General features: G+C 38.7%; 1 protein-coding gene across 1 annotated transcript in view; it reads right to left on the bottom strand.

Moving 5' to 3' along the window:
• LOC100030437 (collagen alpha-4(VI) chain-like) overlaps positions 1-13,227 on the bottom strand; it is a 202,575-nt gene that overhangs the window by 96,050 nt on the left and 93,298 nt on the right. Inside the window, exons 29-31 of the mRNA XM_056800678.1 lie at positions 11,870-11,906; positions 9,731-9,742; positions 9,147-9,637 (exon numbers count right to left, since the gene is read on the bottom strand). Of these exons, the coding sequence (XP_056656656.1) occupies positions 9,147-9,637; positions 9,731-9,742; positions 11,870-11,906 (540 nt within the window). The remainder of the gene's footprint in view (positions 1-9,146; positions 9,638-9,730; positions 9,743-11,869; positions 11,907-13,227) is intronic.

Consider the following 13,227-nt stretch of genomic DNA (forward strand, 5'->3'; position numbering starts at 1 on the left):
CTTTTACAAAGTGATTGACAATTATCTTTTCTCTTCCTAATAATAATCCCTTCATGTAAATTGAAATAGACATAATTACTCCCACTTTACAGGAGAAAATTGAAGCCTAAGACTACTTAAACTAAGTAGTCTTACAAAGACACCAGGGGGAGAAGCCAAATTTCTACCTCTTGGGATGGCATTGTCTGTTACAACTTAAATACACAATTTAAATTCATAATCAAGGAAATTCTAAATGATTCATGCTTCTAAAATGTGGGGAATCAGTCAATATAACTGCTCAGCAAGTTTAGTTTTTAGCAATTTATTTTTCTTTCATTTATGTAGGAGGCACCACTGGAATACCACTGAACTCTTGTGGTTCCAAGGTTCTACTTTTCATGACTCTTTGGGAGATAAGAGACTGGGTTTCCTGCCTGGGTCTCCCTGCCATGAATTAGTTGTACTAAACTGGACCTCAGACTCATCAACTATAAGATGATCCTCAAAGCCCCTTCCAATTCTAAAATTCCAAGTTTATGAACTCAGATTTATTTTTTAAACCCTTAAAACCTTCCATGGATCTCATGGTCATCTGTTTTGGGTAATTATGAGTTCCAAAATTTTGAGATTTAACAGTAATTTTAATAAGGCCTTAAGTAAAATCTCTCATTCACTCCACTGACAGGGAACTAACTAGGGAAAGTATAAGGACATGAAGTTTTTACAATTCTTCACTCTACCACTCTGAACACTAGTCTTCAGAGGATGTCACCAAGGGATGCTTAAATGCCATTCTGAGTGATTCTGTTCAGCCCTTCCTTCTTTTACTTGTGGACTTTGAGCTATCCAAAAACCATAAATGCCTTAAAAATACTTGTATCCATTGCTCAATCAAAAAGTTTAGAGTCATCTTAATTTGCTTTGTGTTTATTCCTTGATTTGGTCATCTTGTTTCCCCTTTCTCTCCATGAGACATCTGGCATTTTCCTTTCTTTGCTGTCTTGTGAAGCATGGATTGATTTTCATTAAACTTGAAGCAATAAAGAACTTGAAGCCAAGAAAATTGTTCTGATGGGGGAACAGAGGACATGGTTAGCTTGATCCCTCAGCTAATGCAAGTTGGCTTCTTTAGGACATGAACTCAGGTCTTCCTAGCTCCAATGATAGTTTTCTGCCCACTACACCATGTTGATTCTTATATTCGATAAGTAAAAGTCCCATAAATTGGGCCACATATGGGTGAAACTACCCTCCTAAGTGGGAATGGTCCTCCTCTTCTCTCCTTTGCCCCAGGTCCACATGGTGGATTTGGGATGATAAAATTTAGAGTTAGAAGGAACCTTTACAAAATAATAATGATAGAAGCATTCACATAGAGTATTAAGGTTTACCAAAAAAAAAGTTAAAAATATGATCTCATTTTGATCCTCACAACAACCTTAGGAGGTAGATATTATTATAATCTCCATTTCATAGATGGGAATTCCAACTGAGGCTGTGATTTGCCCAGGATCACAGAGCTAATAAATGTCTCAGAGTGGTGTTGAACTTAAATATTTCTGACCATGAATCCTTGCAGGGTTCCTTCCATTGTGCCACTTTCCTGACTTTACCATTTTGTTCAACTTCTCTTATTTACAACTGAGTTCAGGATCCAGAGATATGACTAAGGCCACATGGTTTCAAATCTAAATGATATCAAGCACTTCCACTAAGGAAGTCTGCTTTTAAATTTGTAATAAGTGACTCTTTTTGTTAGTATTTTATACCTATTAGGAGTTCTTTATTAACTCCTAATTGACCACACTAAATATTTCTATGTTTTTTAATGATGGATGCCAAGATGCCCTCGGAGACAAAAACCCATATATTTGGTGCCATACTATGATTGGGAACCCTGGCTGCCACAGCCTTCAAGGGTGACCCCAAAGGGAAAGAAAGGCATATAGTGTCTGCAAATAATCTACAACACATTAAAAATGTTTTGCACACAAAAAGTGCCTTAAGGAATATTATCCAAGAAATGTAGATTTGGAAAAGGAAATGGAATGGTCATGTGGTGAGAATAAGAAAAAACAGATGGAAAGTCCAAGCATGGCCCTGGTGCCTAAAAAAATGTTGAAAGATGCAAAGGGAGGGGGGTAAAGCCAAGATGGTGGCTTAATAGCAACAAAAGTTGAAATCACTCCAACAATTGTCCCAAAACAAACTTAAAATAGCACCTCAAAACAAAAGAAGTCACAAAACCAACAAGACAGAACAAGGGGACTCTTCTCTGGAAAACAACTCAAAAGGTAGGCAGAAGGAAACAACTTTCATAGGATAAAGAAGAACCACAAGTAAAACTGCACACAGAAGAGTGCTGGTCAACCACTCTCCACTTACTATGCCAGGTTCCAAGCTTAAACATAGGTCAACTTCAGGATGCCAGGGCCCTACCTAAACCAACAGCAGAGCACCCCACACCCATACCTTAAAGTCCTAAGCCCTGGGACCATCCACAGTAAGGCTCCAAAGTCTGTAGTGTTTTGCCCTTGGTGAAGTTGTTAGCCCCAGGGTAAAATAGCTCACAGTGTTCAGACCTGTAGTCATCAGCAGAGGAGTTAGAATTATCAGTTTTCAGAACTCATAGGTCAAAAAAAGACTGGGAAAATGAGCAAAAAAGCAAAAGAAACACCTAACCATGGAAAATTTCTATAGTGACAAAGAGCAACACAAGAGATTTAGTAGGAGACAGTGAGATCAAAGCAGCCAACATGCAAAACTTCAAAGAAAAAAATGGGTCTCAGGTACTGGAAGAACTCAAAAAGGAATTCAAAAATCAAATAAGAGAGGTAGAATAAAATGGGGAAAAGAAATGAAAGTAATGCAAAAAGAAAATAACAGATTAAAAATCAGAATTTACCAACTGGAAAAAGAGGTCAAAAAAAATCCAATGAAGAAAAGAGTTCCATGAAAAGTATAATGGATCAAATGGAAAAGGAAGATCAAAAGATCATGGAAGAAAATTATTCTTTAAAAATTAGAATTGGGCAAATGAAAGCTAATGACTTCATGAGATATTAAGAAACAATAAAACAAAACCAAAAATGAAAAAAATGGAAGAAAATATGAAATATCTCATTGGAAAAAACAATTGACCTAGAAAATAGATCCAGAAGGGACAGTCTAAGAATTATTGAACTATCTGAAGGTCATGATCAAAAAAGAAAGACCCAGAGGGAGATCCTAGGCATACTGGATTGATCCCTGTATTTACAGAAAGATCATGAAGAAAAATAACAAGAGGCACAGGTGTAGATGAGCTACCATCTACTCTGTTGGAAGGACTGTCCACAGGAATGAGCTCAGAGATCTATTCAAATATGCTGCCTTAATGCCAAATCACTACTGATTATGCCCTGCCGCAAATGGAGCAATTGGCTTAGAATTAGGAAGACTCATCTTCTTGAGTTCAAATACAACCTCAGATATTTACTAGCTATGTGACCCTGGGCAAGTCACTTCTGTTTGCCTCAGTTTTCTCATCTATAAAATGAGCTGAATAAAAAAATCACAGACTACTTCAGGATCTTTGCCAAGTCAAAAAAACCTCAAATAGGGTCATGGATAGTCAGACATGACTAAAAGTGACTGAAGTCTCTAAAATCACTTGCAAATCTCAATGCTAGAAATGGCTCATGGGTTTTCAGAAAAGATTATTTGAATGCTTCCTGGATCTCCTATTGACTTCCTGAGGAATCTTTAGCAAGTCACTAGATGCCTGCAGGCTTTGGTGTACTGACCTGTCAAATGAGGAAACTAGGCTAAACTGGAAATTTTAGGGAAGAGAGCCTTCCCTACACTGATCAACACAAGCACCTGCCTATTCTGCCTAAATAGCTAGCTGCCTTCTTTGTGATAACCACTTGATTATCATAATACCTAATTATCGTAATGAACTAATTAATGTTTGGGGCTCTTTCTCAAGCATTAATTGCTTCTTTCTCTCTGATAATGGGCATTTTATACTTCTTTATTTCATTTCTACAACTTTTATAAATCATTAGTTTATATAAATGGAACCCCAGCATTTAAATTGTTTCTAGACACTTATTAAATGCCTACTATATGCTAGGGATGGTGCTAATATTTTAAAATTGACACATGGGGCAGCTTGGTAGCTCAGTGGATTGAGAGTCATGCCTAGAGGTGGGAGATTGTGGGTTCAAATCTGACTTCACATATTTCCTAGCAATGTGACCTTGGCAAATCACTTAAGCCCCATAGTCTAGCCCTTACCACTCTTCTGTCTTGGAATCAATACACAATATTGATTCCAAGAGAGAAGGTAAGGGTTTAAGAAAAAATAAAATTGATATAAGAAAATACTTTGCTTGCTGAATTTCTATTTAATTAAAATTTGAACCACAGTGCTTTGTATTAATTTGTAGAAAAACATGTGCTTTCATTTTATAAGAAAATTGAAATATAAACATTGGAAGAATATGTATTTTATATACCCTTTAACCATCCATTTATTGTTTTCTTCTTAAAAAATAGCTTGGGCCTGAGTGCATTTCCCCCCTTTTGATTTAGAACAGAATCAAACTGAACAACTTTAACAGTGAAAATATGATTCCAAACTTTGTAATGAAATGTGCATTTGAGAGCTGGAGGGGATATGTGTGTGTGTGTGTGTGTGTGTGTGTGTGTGTGTGAGAGAGAGAGAGAGAGAGAGAGAGAGAGAGAGAGAGAGAGAGAGAGAGAGAGAGAGAGAGAGAGAGAGGAAGGGGGAGAGAAGGGGGGAAAGAGAAAGAGACAGAGAGGTGAGAGAGAGAGGGAAAGGAAGAAGGAGAGGGGGAGGTATGGGGAAGATAAATGGCTGAAAATCTCAACTTGCACTTTAAATCTGGCTTCTAAGACAAACTCCTACTATGTGTTAGAAACTCAGCTAAGCCCTGGTGCATTTAAGAAGCAGCATGATAATACTAAAAAGAACACTGAAGACTTGTGGGTCTAAGTTCTGATCATCAGTTTCTAACTGTGTGACCTTGGTTAAGTTATTTCTAGATGAACCTTAGTATTCTCTTCTGTAAAATGGCCTTGATGACCTCTAAAGTCCCTTCCAATTCTAATATCCTGTCATGTAGATCTATCTTTAGAGGAAAGGCCTGATTGTTTATATTATGTTTTTATGTTGGAAAGTCATCAATGTTCTTTTTGCCAGAAGATCCATATGGTTATGGTTTTGAATAAAAACAACACAGTAATAATCATGGAGAAAAAAGAGGGAAAAATCACTGGGTAAATCAGCAAGTACATATAGGCAAAGCCAATCAGATGAGAAATAACTTGTTTCTTTCACACTTCTGACTAGGCTTAGGTCAGACAGATATATACAATTACAAAAAGTCAAAAGGGAGATCGTGCCCAATCCTACATGATTATCCAAGCTCACTGGAATTGGAGCAAGATCATTTTCTCTCCTCCTCCCCTAGCTATCATTCAGATATCTATCTCAGAGGTATTCATTTGCTTTTAGTCAGCAAGAACCATGAAACTTTTTTATTAAGGATACATTTTCAAAATATGTTCACTCTTTATGACCGTGATGAAAATGGTAATGATGATGACAATAATAACTCCAATTTATTAGAGTCAAAGGACCTGAGTTTGAACCTTATATCAACTTTATACTAACTATATGACTCAGAGAAAGTAATCTGCCTTGGTTTCCTCATCTGTAAAATTGAGGGTTTGGCCTACATGATCTCTACAGCCCCTCATAGCACTAAATCTTTAAAGTACCATATCAGTAGGCTTATAAGCTCTTCAAAGTCAGGAACTATTGCTTTTTTTTAGGACAAAACCCACTATTTTAAGAAAGCCCCAGCAGCATTCACTTCATTCACTATTCTACAGCTCCTCCTTGCAGCTTTGTCAACTGACTTGTTGCTAAAGGTATATACTTTCTCCACCATTCATCCATATCCAGTTCTTGAACCACCACCAAAAGAATTGTTCCTGCTTGGGGCCTCAATTCACTCACCAGACCATTCTTCCTCACTTTCTACCTTAGAAAAACTTGACCTGAGACCTTGCTTTCCTGAATGCGGAATATTCCTTTGATAGGATTATTCCTTTTTTTAAACCTTTCCTTCCATCTTAGAATCAATACTTGTGTATTGGTCTCAGTAAGCACAAGACAATGTGGATTGTGACTTTTCCAGGGTTATTTGCACAGCTTGGAAGTATCTGAATTCAGATTTGAATCCAGGACCTCCCATATCTTCACCTGGCTCTCTGTCCACCAAGTCACCTCCCCTCCTCCCCCTAGAACTATTACTTCATGAGGGTTCAATTATGCTTTGCTTCATTTGTTCTGGACTTCTATATAACCACCTTACTTCCAGGGAGTGCCACCTCTCTCTCTCTCTCTCTCTCTCTCTCTCTCTCTCTCTCTCTCTCTCTCTCTCTCTCTCTCTCTCTCTCTCTCTCTCTCTCTCTCTCTCTCTCTCTTTCTCTCTTCTCTCTCTGTCTCTCTCTGTCTCTCTCTCTCTCTCTTCTCTCTCTCTTTCTCTCTCTCTGTAATATGATTAGAATTCATTACTAAGAGTTTTGCTATTTTAAATTTACCTGTTATTTAATTTTTAAATGGGTTGACATATAAAAACAAGATAATTGTAACCTATGTGGGTTTGGGTTTGGTTTGGGTTTTCTATAAGAAATAAGAAAGGGGAAATCTGGGGATAATTGATTTTAGCAAAATCATTGGTCTGAGAGATCACTGACCTGCCCTCAACGGATATCAGAGTATTTTACAAATCCTACCTGCAATTTGTATTTTAAGATAGATTTTTTTAAATCTTTGCTGAGAAAGGAGGCTCCTTGGAACTGAGATCTTCAAGGTAGAGTAAAGTCTCTTAAGGAGCTGATTTCATTAGCTCCAAGCATACACATGCTTTACCCTAGGTGACATGGGTTTTTCCCTTCACGTTTAGGAGAAAAAGAGAGAAAGAAATGAAGTAGAAAGCTCAAGAAAGGGTCATAGCTGAGTCAGTCACTGTGACCTCTACTGATCAACATTGGCCAAAACAGTGATCATCTTGACCAATATTCTATCTTGGGCAGTGAACATTATGAGGAATTTTCATGGAAGAATATAGTTTTACTCTGGAAGCAAACCTCAGAGTTAGGCATGTATTCCCATTAGGTATTAAAAATATCAACCAGGTTTTATCTAAATAAAGAGAAGCCTAGGGCTGCTCTGGGTGAGATATTTAGAGAGGGATACTAATAATTGGTTTAATGAGTCAAGCTAAAAACAGAAGAAGGGGATAAGCTAGCCATAGTCAAAATGGAAAGGACAAATAGGTTCTGGGTCATAAACATTGATATTAGTATTGGAGGACAGGGCATACACTCTTCTTAATAAGGTTCTGGAATGGGTTCAAAAGAAATGATTACTAAAGTCATGGTCAAGAATACCAAACAAGTTACAAGAGTTGGTTTCAGGCTACCATATTGGGTTTTTTTTAAGTTCCTGTTATCAGAATGAAGTTAAACTAAGAAACAAGAGGAGATATTCAAATTGTTAGAATTTCTGCCCTGCAAAGGTCAGAAATTGAGAAAAGGAGGGATGAAAATCAGAGGAATTTCAAGCTTCTGACTTGGGCTAAAAGCCAGATCACCCACAAAGAAGAGAGCACTTTGGGGCACGGCTCCTTTTCATCAACTCTTTCCCATGAACTTTGCCCATAGGTTACGTTCTGGGTGTCCTGCTTCTCAGGGTTTTTTGCCAATGAGATATTAGCCCATGAAGCTTACTCCAAAAAGATATGTTTTGCCAACCCATAACCCACTTCCTCAAACCATAACCCCAGTACACCTCCTGGTTCTACTTTTGTCTGCTTGATCTGTCTATCACAAGGACCTTCAGCTCACATTTGCTGAATCAATCACAAAAAAACCCTACTACAAAACTCTGAGTTTTGAGAAGCAAAGTAAAAAGAAAGCTAAGTTATAGCATCTGTTGACAGAATTCTACCAGTGGGCTCCACAGTCCCCTTATCCCCACATACACTTTAGGAGTCTACCAAAGTCCAGGACACTTTTTTCCAGACCTTCAGTTTACATTTGTATTCTCTGCCAATTCTTATGACAGCTGTGAATCAGATAAGTTTACATATAAGCCACTTGACCATCATGAGGAGCACATGGAGAGAAGCAAAAGTCTAGGCTTGTGAATTCATGAGTAAAACATTTGGAAGGGAAATTTTGATAGAACACATGCTGCCTCAAAATGTTTCCCCTTGAGTGACCCTCCAATAGTGCCACTAAAAACCAGAGTTAAGAACACAAGATCCTAAATCTGGGGAAGGGAGTGACCTCAGAAGCCATTAATTCCAACTCCCCTCACCCCGACCATGCAGCAGCTGAAAGAATTGAGGCCAAGGGATGTTACATAAAGTGCTCCAAGTCACACAGATAGTGAGGGTCAGACATAGGAGGCAAACCTAACCCTCAACTCTAGAGTCATTGTTCACGGTATACATGCTGCAACTTTGTAAGCATTTATGCACTATTGAGTTCTTCCCTAAAACAGTTTTCAAATTCTCACAGGCCAGGCACATATTGATTGAAAAACTGATATGTACTGACCACAAACTTTCCCCCACTTATAATGGCCCCAGTAGATCCCTACTCATCTAAGAAACTGTCACAATCCCCAGTGACCCTGTCAGAGTAAAGCCAGGAGTGATGGCCCAAAGTCCCTTTTCCTCCTGCAAATCTGAATGTCAATTAATCTCTCATCCCCCAGATTCTTCTCTTCTGCTACCAGGATGAATAGCCACCAAGTCCCAATTCCTCACTCCCTTCCTCCAATACATAGTCCTGCTGGACCCAAAGAAGAACCCTACCTAAACCCATAAGACTTTGCTGGTTTGGGCAGGTGCCCTATTCCCTCCAGTAACCCAGCAGACCCAACTTGTTTTCATTCTCCTCCTTGAAGGCCCTTTATATTATAAAAGCATCCCCTCAATAAATGGCTTACCTTACTGTTTTGTATATCCCAAGTTTCATTATATTGAGTTGTAGCATCCTAAACCTTCCTAAGTCTGCATCAAGATTCCTTTTATCCACCAATCTGACACTTAGTGGCATACCAACTAGCAACTCACCGACAAAGCATGTTGTAGGAGGGGATCATCAGTGAAGGCGATAATGGAGGAAATGTGCAGGGCATCAAACTCCAGCATGGCTGTGTTAATAGAAGCAACATCAGAGGATGGACCTGCCACAAAAAATATGGCAACTTTCCTCAGCAGGATGCCATTGCGCACACGTTTGAAGACATTTCTTGCCACAAAACTCATGGCACTGCCAAGGTCCCGCTGGCCCAAGGAATGCTCTAGAGGTATGTTCATGATGGCTTGAAGGAGTTGATTCTTATTATGGAAGTCGGAGAAGCGAATCAGGTAATGTGTTTTGGCACTGTATGAAACAATGGCGACCCGGGCATCAGTTGGACAATTGTTTTGGCTGATGCTGATCCTTCTTAGCAATGACAGCAAAATGTCCCTCATCCTCTCAAATTCTGACTCTGTAACACCTTCAGACATGTCCAGAGCAAAGACCACCTCAGTTGGGAACACTGGACATTGAGCTTTATCTTGAAAACAAAGAATAATAAACAACTAAGACTTCAGTAACAGCTCTGGAAATTCCATGGATTTAAGTAAGAAAAAAATAGAAAGTTACTTACTCGATGAACAAGCTGGGAAGGAAAGGAGAGAGAGAGAAAATGTCATTATTGGTTTTTGTAAAATAGCATCTCTTCCTTCTTATGCTTTCAGAAGGAAGCCCAAAAAAATCCTTCATGAGAGTCTTTGTGGTCACAAAATCTAACTCCTTAAAGGGTCAGACCTAGCCCATATAAAGCAGGTGGCCCTAGTTTCAAAAAAATCTAGGAAAGGAAGAATTTATACTAGAGTCTCCTTGAACAATAGCAGAATAGACAGTGATAGGGTAAGGAAGAAAGCCGGGAGAATGCCAATTAAACCTGCCTATCTTTCAGGGGCAAAAGCTAACTACCCCTGGTACTAGAGAAAATAGATATTTGACAGGATAAAAATAACCTGGAGTATAATCTCTTCCCACTCCAACCCATCCTCCACAACAGCTACTGAGTGAAAAGTCCAAAAGCCTAGATTTAATCATTCCACTCCCCTGGTCAAGAAGCTTCAACAGCTCTCTATTGTCTCCTGTCTGTCTTTCCATATTGGTCTTACATTCTTCTCCTCATAGTCTGTGTTCCAGCTAAACAAGTTGTGTCCTGTACATGACATCCTCTCTCCCATTTCCATACCTTTGCCTAGCATTCCTCCATGTCTGTTCTTCTTCATCTCTGACTCTTAGAATGGCTGACTCCTTCAAGGCTCAGCTCTAATGTCACCTCCTACTTGACACTTCTCATTGTTGCTGTGCTCCTTCCCCCAAATTGTTTTGTATTGACTTTTCTGTGAGTACTGTTTACTGACCAGTAGATTGGAAACTCCTGGGAGGCACAGACTAGTTTGGACTTTGTATTCTCAACATCTAGCACAATTCTATATATGAAGTAGGGACTTGATAAGTTCTTATTGAATAAATGCATGACGAATAACAAAAGTGGACATTTATCAAAGTACCTAAGTAGTCTGGGAATGAGACCAATGCTATACTAAGGTTCAAGATGCAGGAATTTTCTATTTAGAGATAGATAGATGATGGATAGATAGATGATAGACAGATTCACAATGTGTATGTGAACATTTATGTATCTATATAGGTGGGTTATATTGTTCTCATGTGTGTTTTACATGTGTACATATATGTATATTACACTATAATACATGTGTGTACATATTATCAACATGGAATCTAGAAATAGGCCACAAGTTTGGTGTTTCTAGATTCCATGTTGACAATATAAATATGCTGGAGAAGACAATGGCCAACCACTCCAGTATCTTTGCCAGGAAAACCCCAAACGGGGTCACAAAGAGCCAAACACAACTAAACAACTGAATAACAATTATCGATATAGATCTATTTAGACAGAGCCATAGATATTGAGCAATAGATGTGGCTAGATGATATAGAGGTAGACATTGATAGAGATAGAGATAGATACGGACATATCCAAGCAAGATGGCATTCCTCTCTACTGAAAAACAAACTATGCTCTCCCTTGCTAAGCCATATGGGAAATAAGAGGTAAAATGCCTTACTGAATAATGTACTCACCTCAGAGTCAGTTTGATATTGGTTCAAGTCCCATCTCTCCCATTTATTAAATCTCTAACGATGCAAGTCACTTGAACCTCAGTTTTCTCATTGGAATTGTTCAACAAGGATAATAATCCCTCTGGTGTCTACCTCAAAGGATCGTTATAAGACATAGAGGACGCTGCAGACTTTAGGGTACTGTATAAACTCAGCTATTTTTGGAAATCCAAAGAGACCAGCCTGTCAAGCATGGCCATATCCAAGTGCCAAATGAGAAGTTTGCTCCTGAGTGTTCTTTTCACCAGGCTTCAAGAACTAAGTCAAGCCTTGGTTTCTAATCCCAACATAGCATGCAAAGTCCTGTGATTGGTACTTTGGGGATCAGTAAGAGTAGGATAGAAGTAACACTGTCATTCTCTCTTCATGACTCTTTCATCAAGAGTCATGCCTTCCACAATGGACCACCAATCCACAAGTATTTTTTAAGTCCTGGCTATGTCCCAGGCACTGTGCTGGGATTTGGGGATACAAAGACTATTACTGAAGTTGTCACAGGGCTAGAGTCCCCTCCAGGCAAATGGAAATGGATGTGCAGTTTTACCCAGAGAAGACAGTGAGAGATTGAGCTACTCACGGCAATTTTCTCGTGCGAAGTCAACAATGTTGCAAGGCTGTTTGTGGGGAAGGTGCAAAAGAACATTATCAAAGCAGAAAACATCAGTGATTTATAAATGTTCAATAAAATTTAGAAGCATTTCCCAAGGGTATCAATGTCCACAGAAAGCTTTTCTGTATTGTAGAAAATCCCACAATTGTTGTAGGAATGGGAAGAGGGATGCTATGGATTATTTCATTGCTTTAGAGAATTCTTAGGTGAGGAAACTCTCCCAATTCAGGTGAACCATCTCTGTATCTTATAGCTGAGTATAGCAGTGTTAAGCTCAAATAGAAATGACCTCAGTAAGATACATATTGTCTTAGAAAATCACAAATTAACATTATCTATGTCATATTATATTTGATTCATTTTGTTAACTATTTCTCAATTACAGTTAAATCTGATCCAGTCTGTTGCACTTCAGAGTGTGGCCCGGAGCCTGCTGGCATTGTGTGTTTGGCACCTCTGGTTTAATAGAATTGTCCAAAAGCAAATTTCCTGCCAGGAAGGCACTGCCAAACCTTCTCCCTGTGCTGGCAGTAAAGCTTCTGAGTGTGCCCCAAACCAGATTAAAATGTAATTGAGAAAAATTTAGCAAAGTAAAAATACAACACAGACAATGTTATTTGGAGGATCTATTTCTATTTGACTTTGACACCCAGGCCTCCGACACCATCTTTGATATTTTGGGAGAATCAAGTAGGCTAACTAAGGCATGAAAGAAAGTAAGGGGCTTCCAGATAATTTCAATGGAACACTTTAAGATGCAACTGAAAGGGGTACCTTGATCAAAAGAATCATGAAAATCCAGGTTTATGTCATGAAGAAAAACAACATGGAAGAATGGCCAGAATACTACAGAAAAACCTGAATTTGAATTCTGTTTAATTTGCAATCAGGAATAGTTGAGTCACCTTTCCATCACAGAGTTGGAGGGTGCCTAAGAGCTAAACTAATCCAACTCCTTCATTTTCCATTAAACTGTTTAATGACTTGCCCAAGATCACCCAAGCAATCAACGAGAGAACCGGAATTTGAGCCCCAGTCCTCTGATTCCAAATTTATTGTTTTTCCCACCATATCTTGCTGCCTCTCCTTCTGACCCCACTTTTCTCATCTATATAATAATAATGGATAGAGTCAGAAAGACCTGGGATGGGGGTGGGGAGCTCAGATACATCCTGATATGTGGGTTCTCAATACCCCCAGGCAATTCTCTAAGACTAAAAGTTTCTGAAAAATTCTGCTCTGCATTATTGAAGGTGTTTCTTCATTAAGAATTCTTTATACCAAGGATATCACAGGTCTAGACTCAAATATATATATATAATATA

The sequence above is a fragment of the Monodelphis domestica genome, chromosome 5 (assembly GCF_027887165.1).
Source record: "Monodelphis domestica isolate mMonDom1 chromosome 5, mMonDom1.pri, whole genome shotgun sequence".
In the NCBI taxonomy this organism is placed as follows: Eukaryota; Metazoa; Chordata; class Mammalia; order Didelphimorphia; family Didelphidae; genus Monodelphis; species Monodelphis domestica.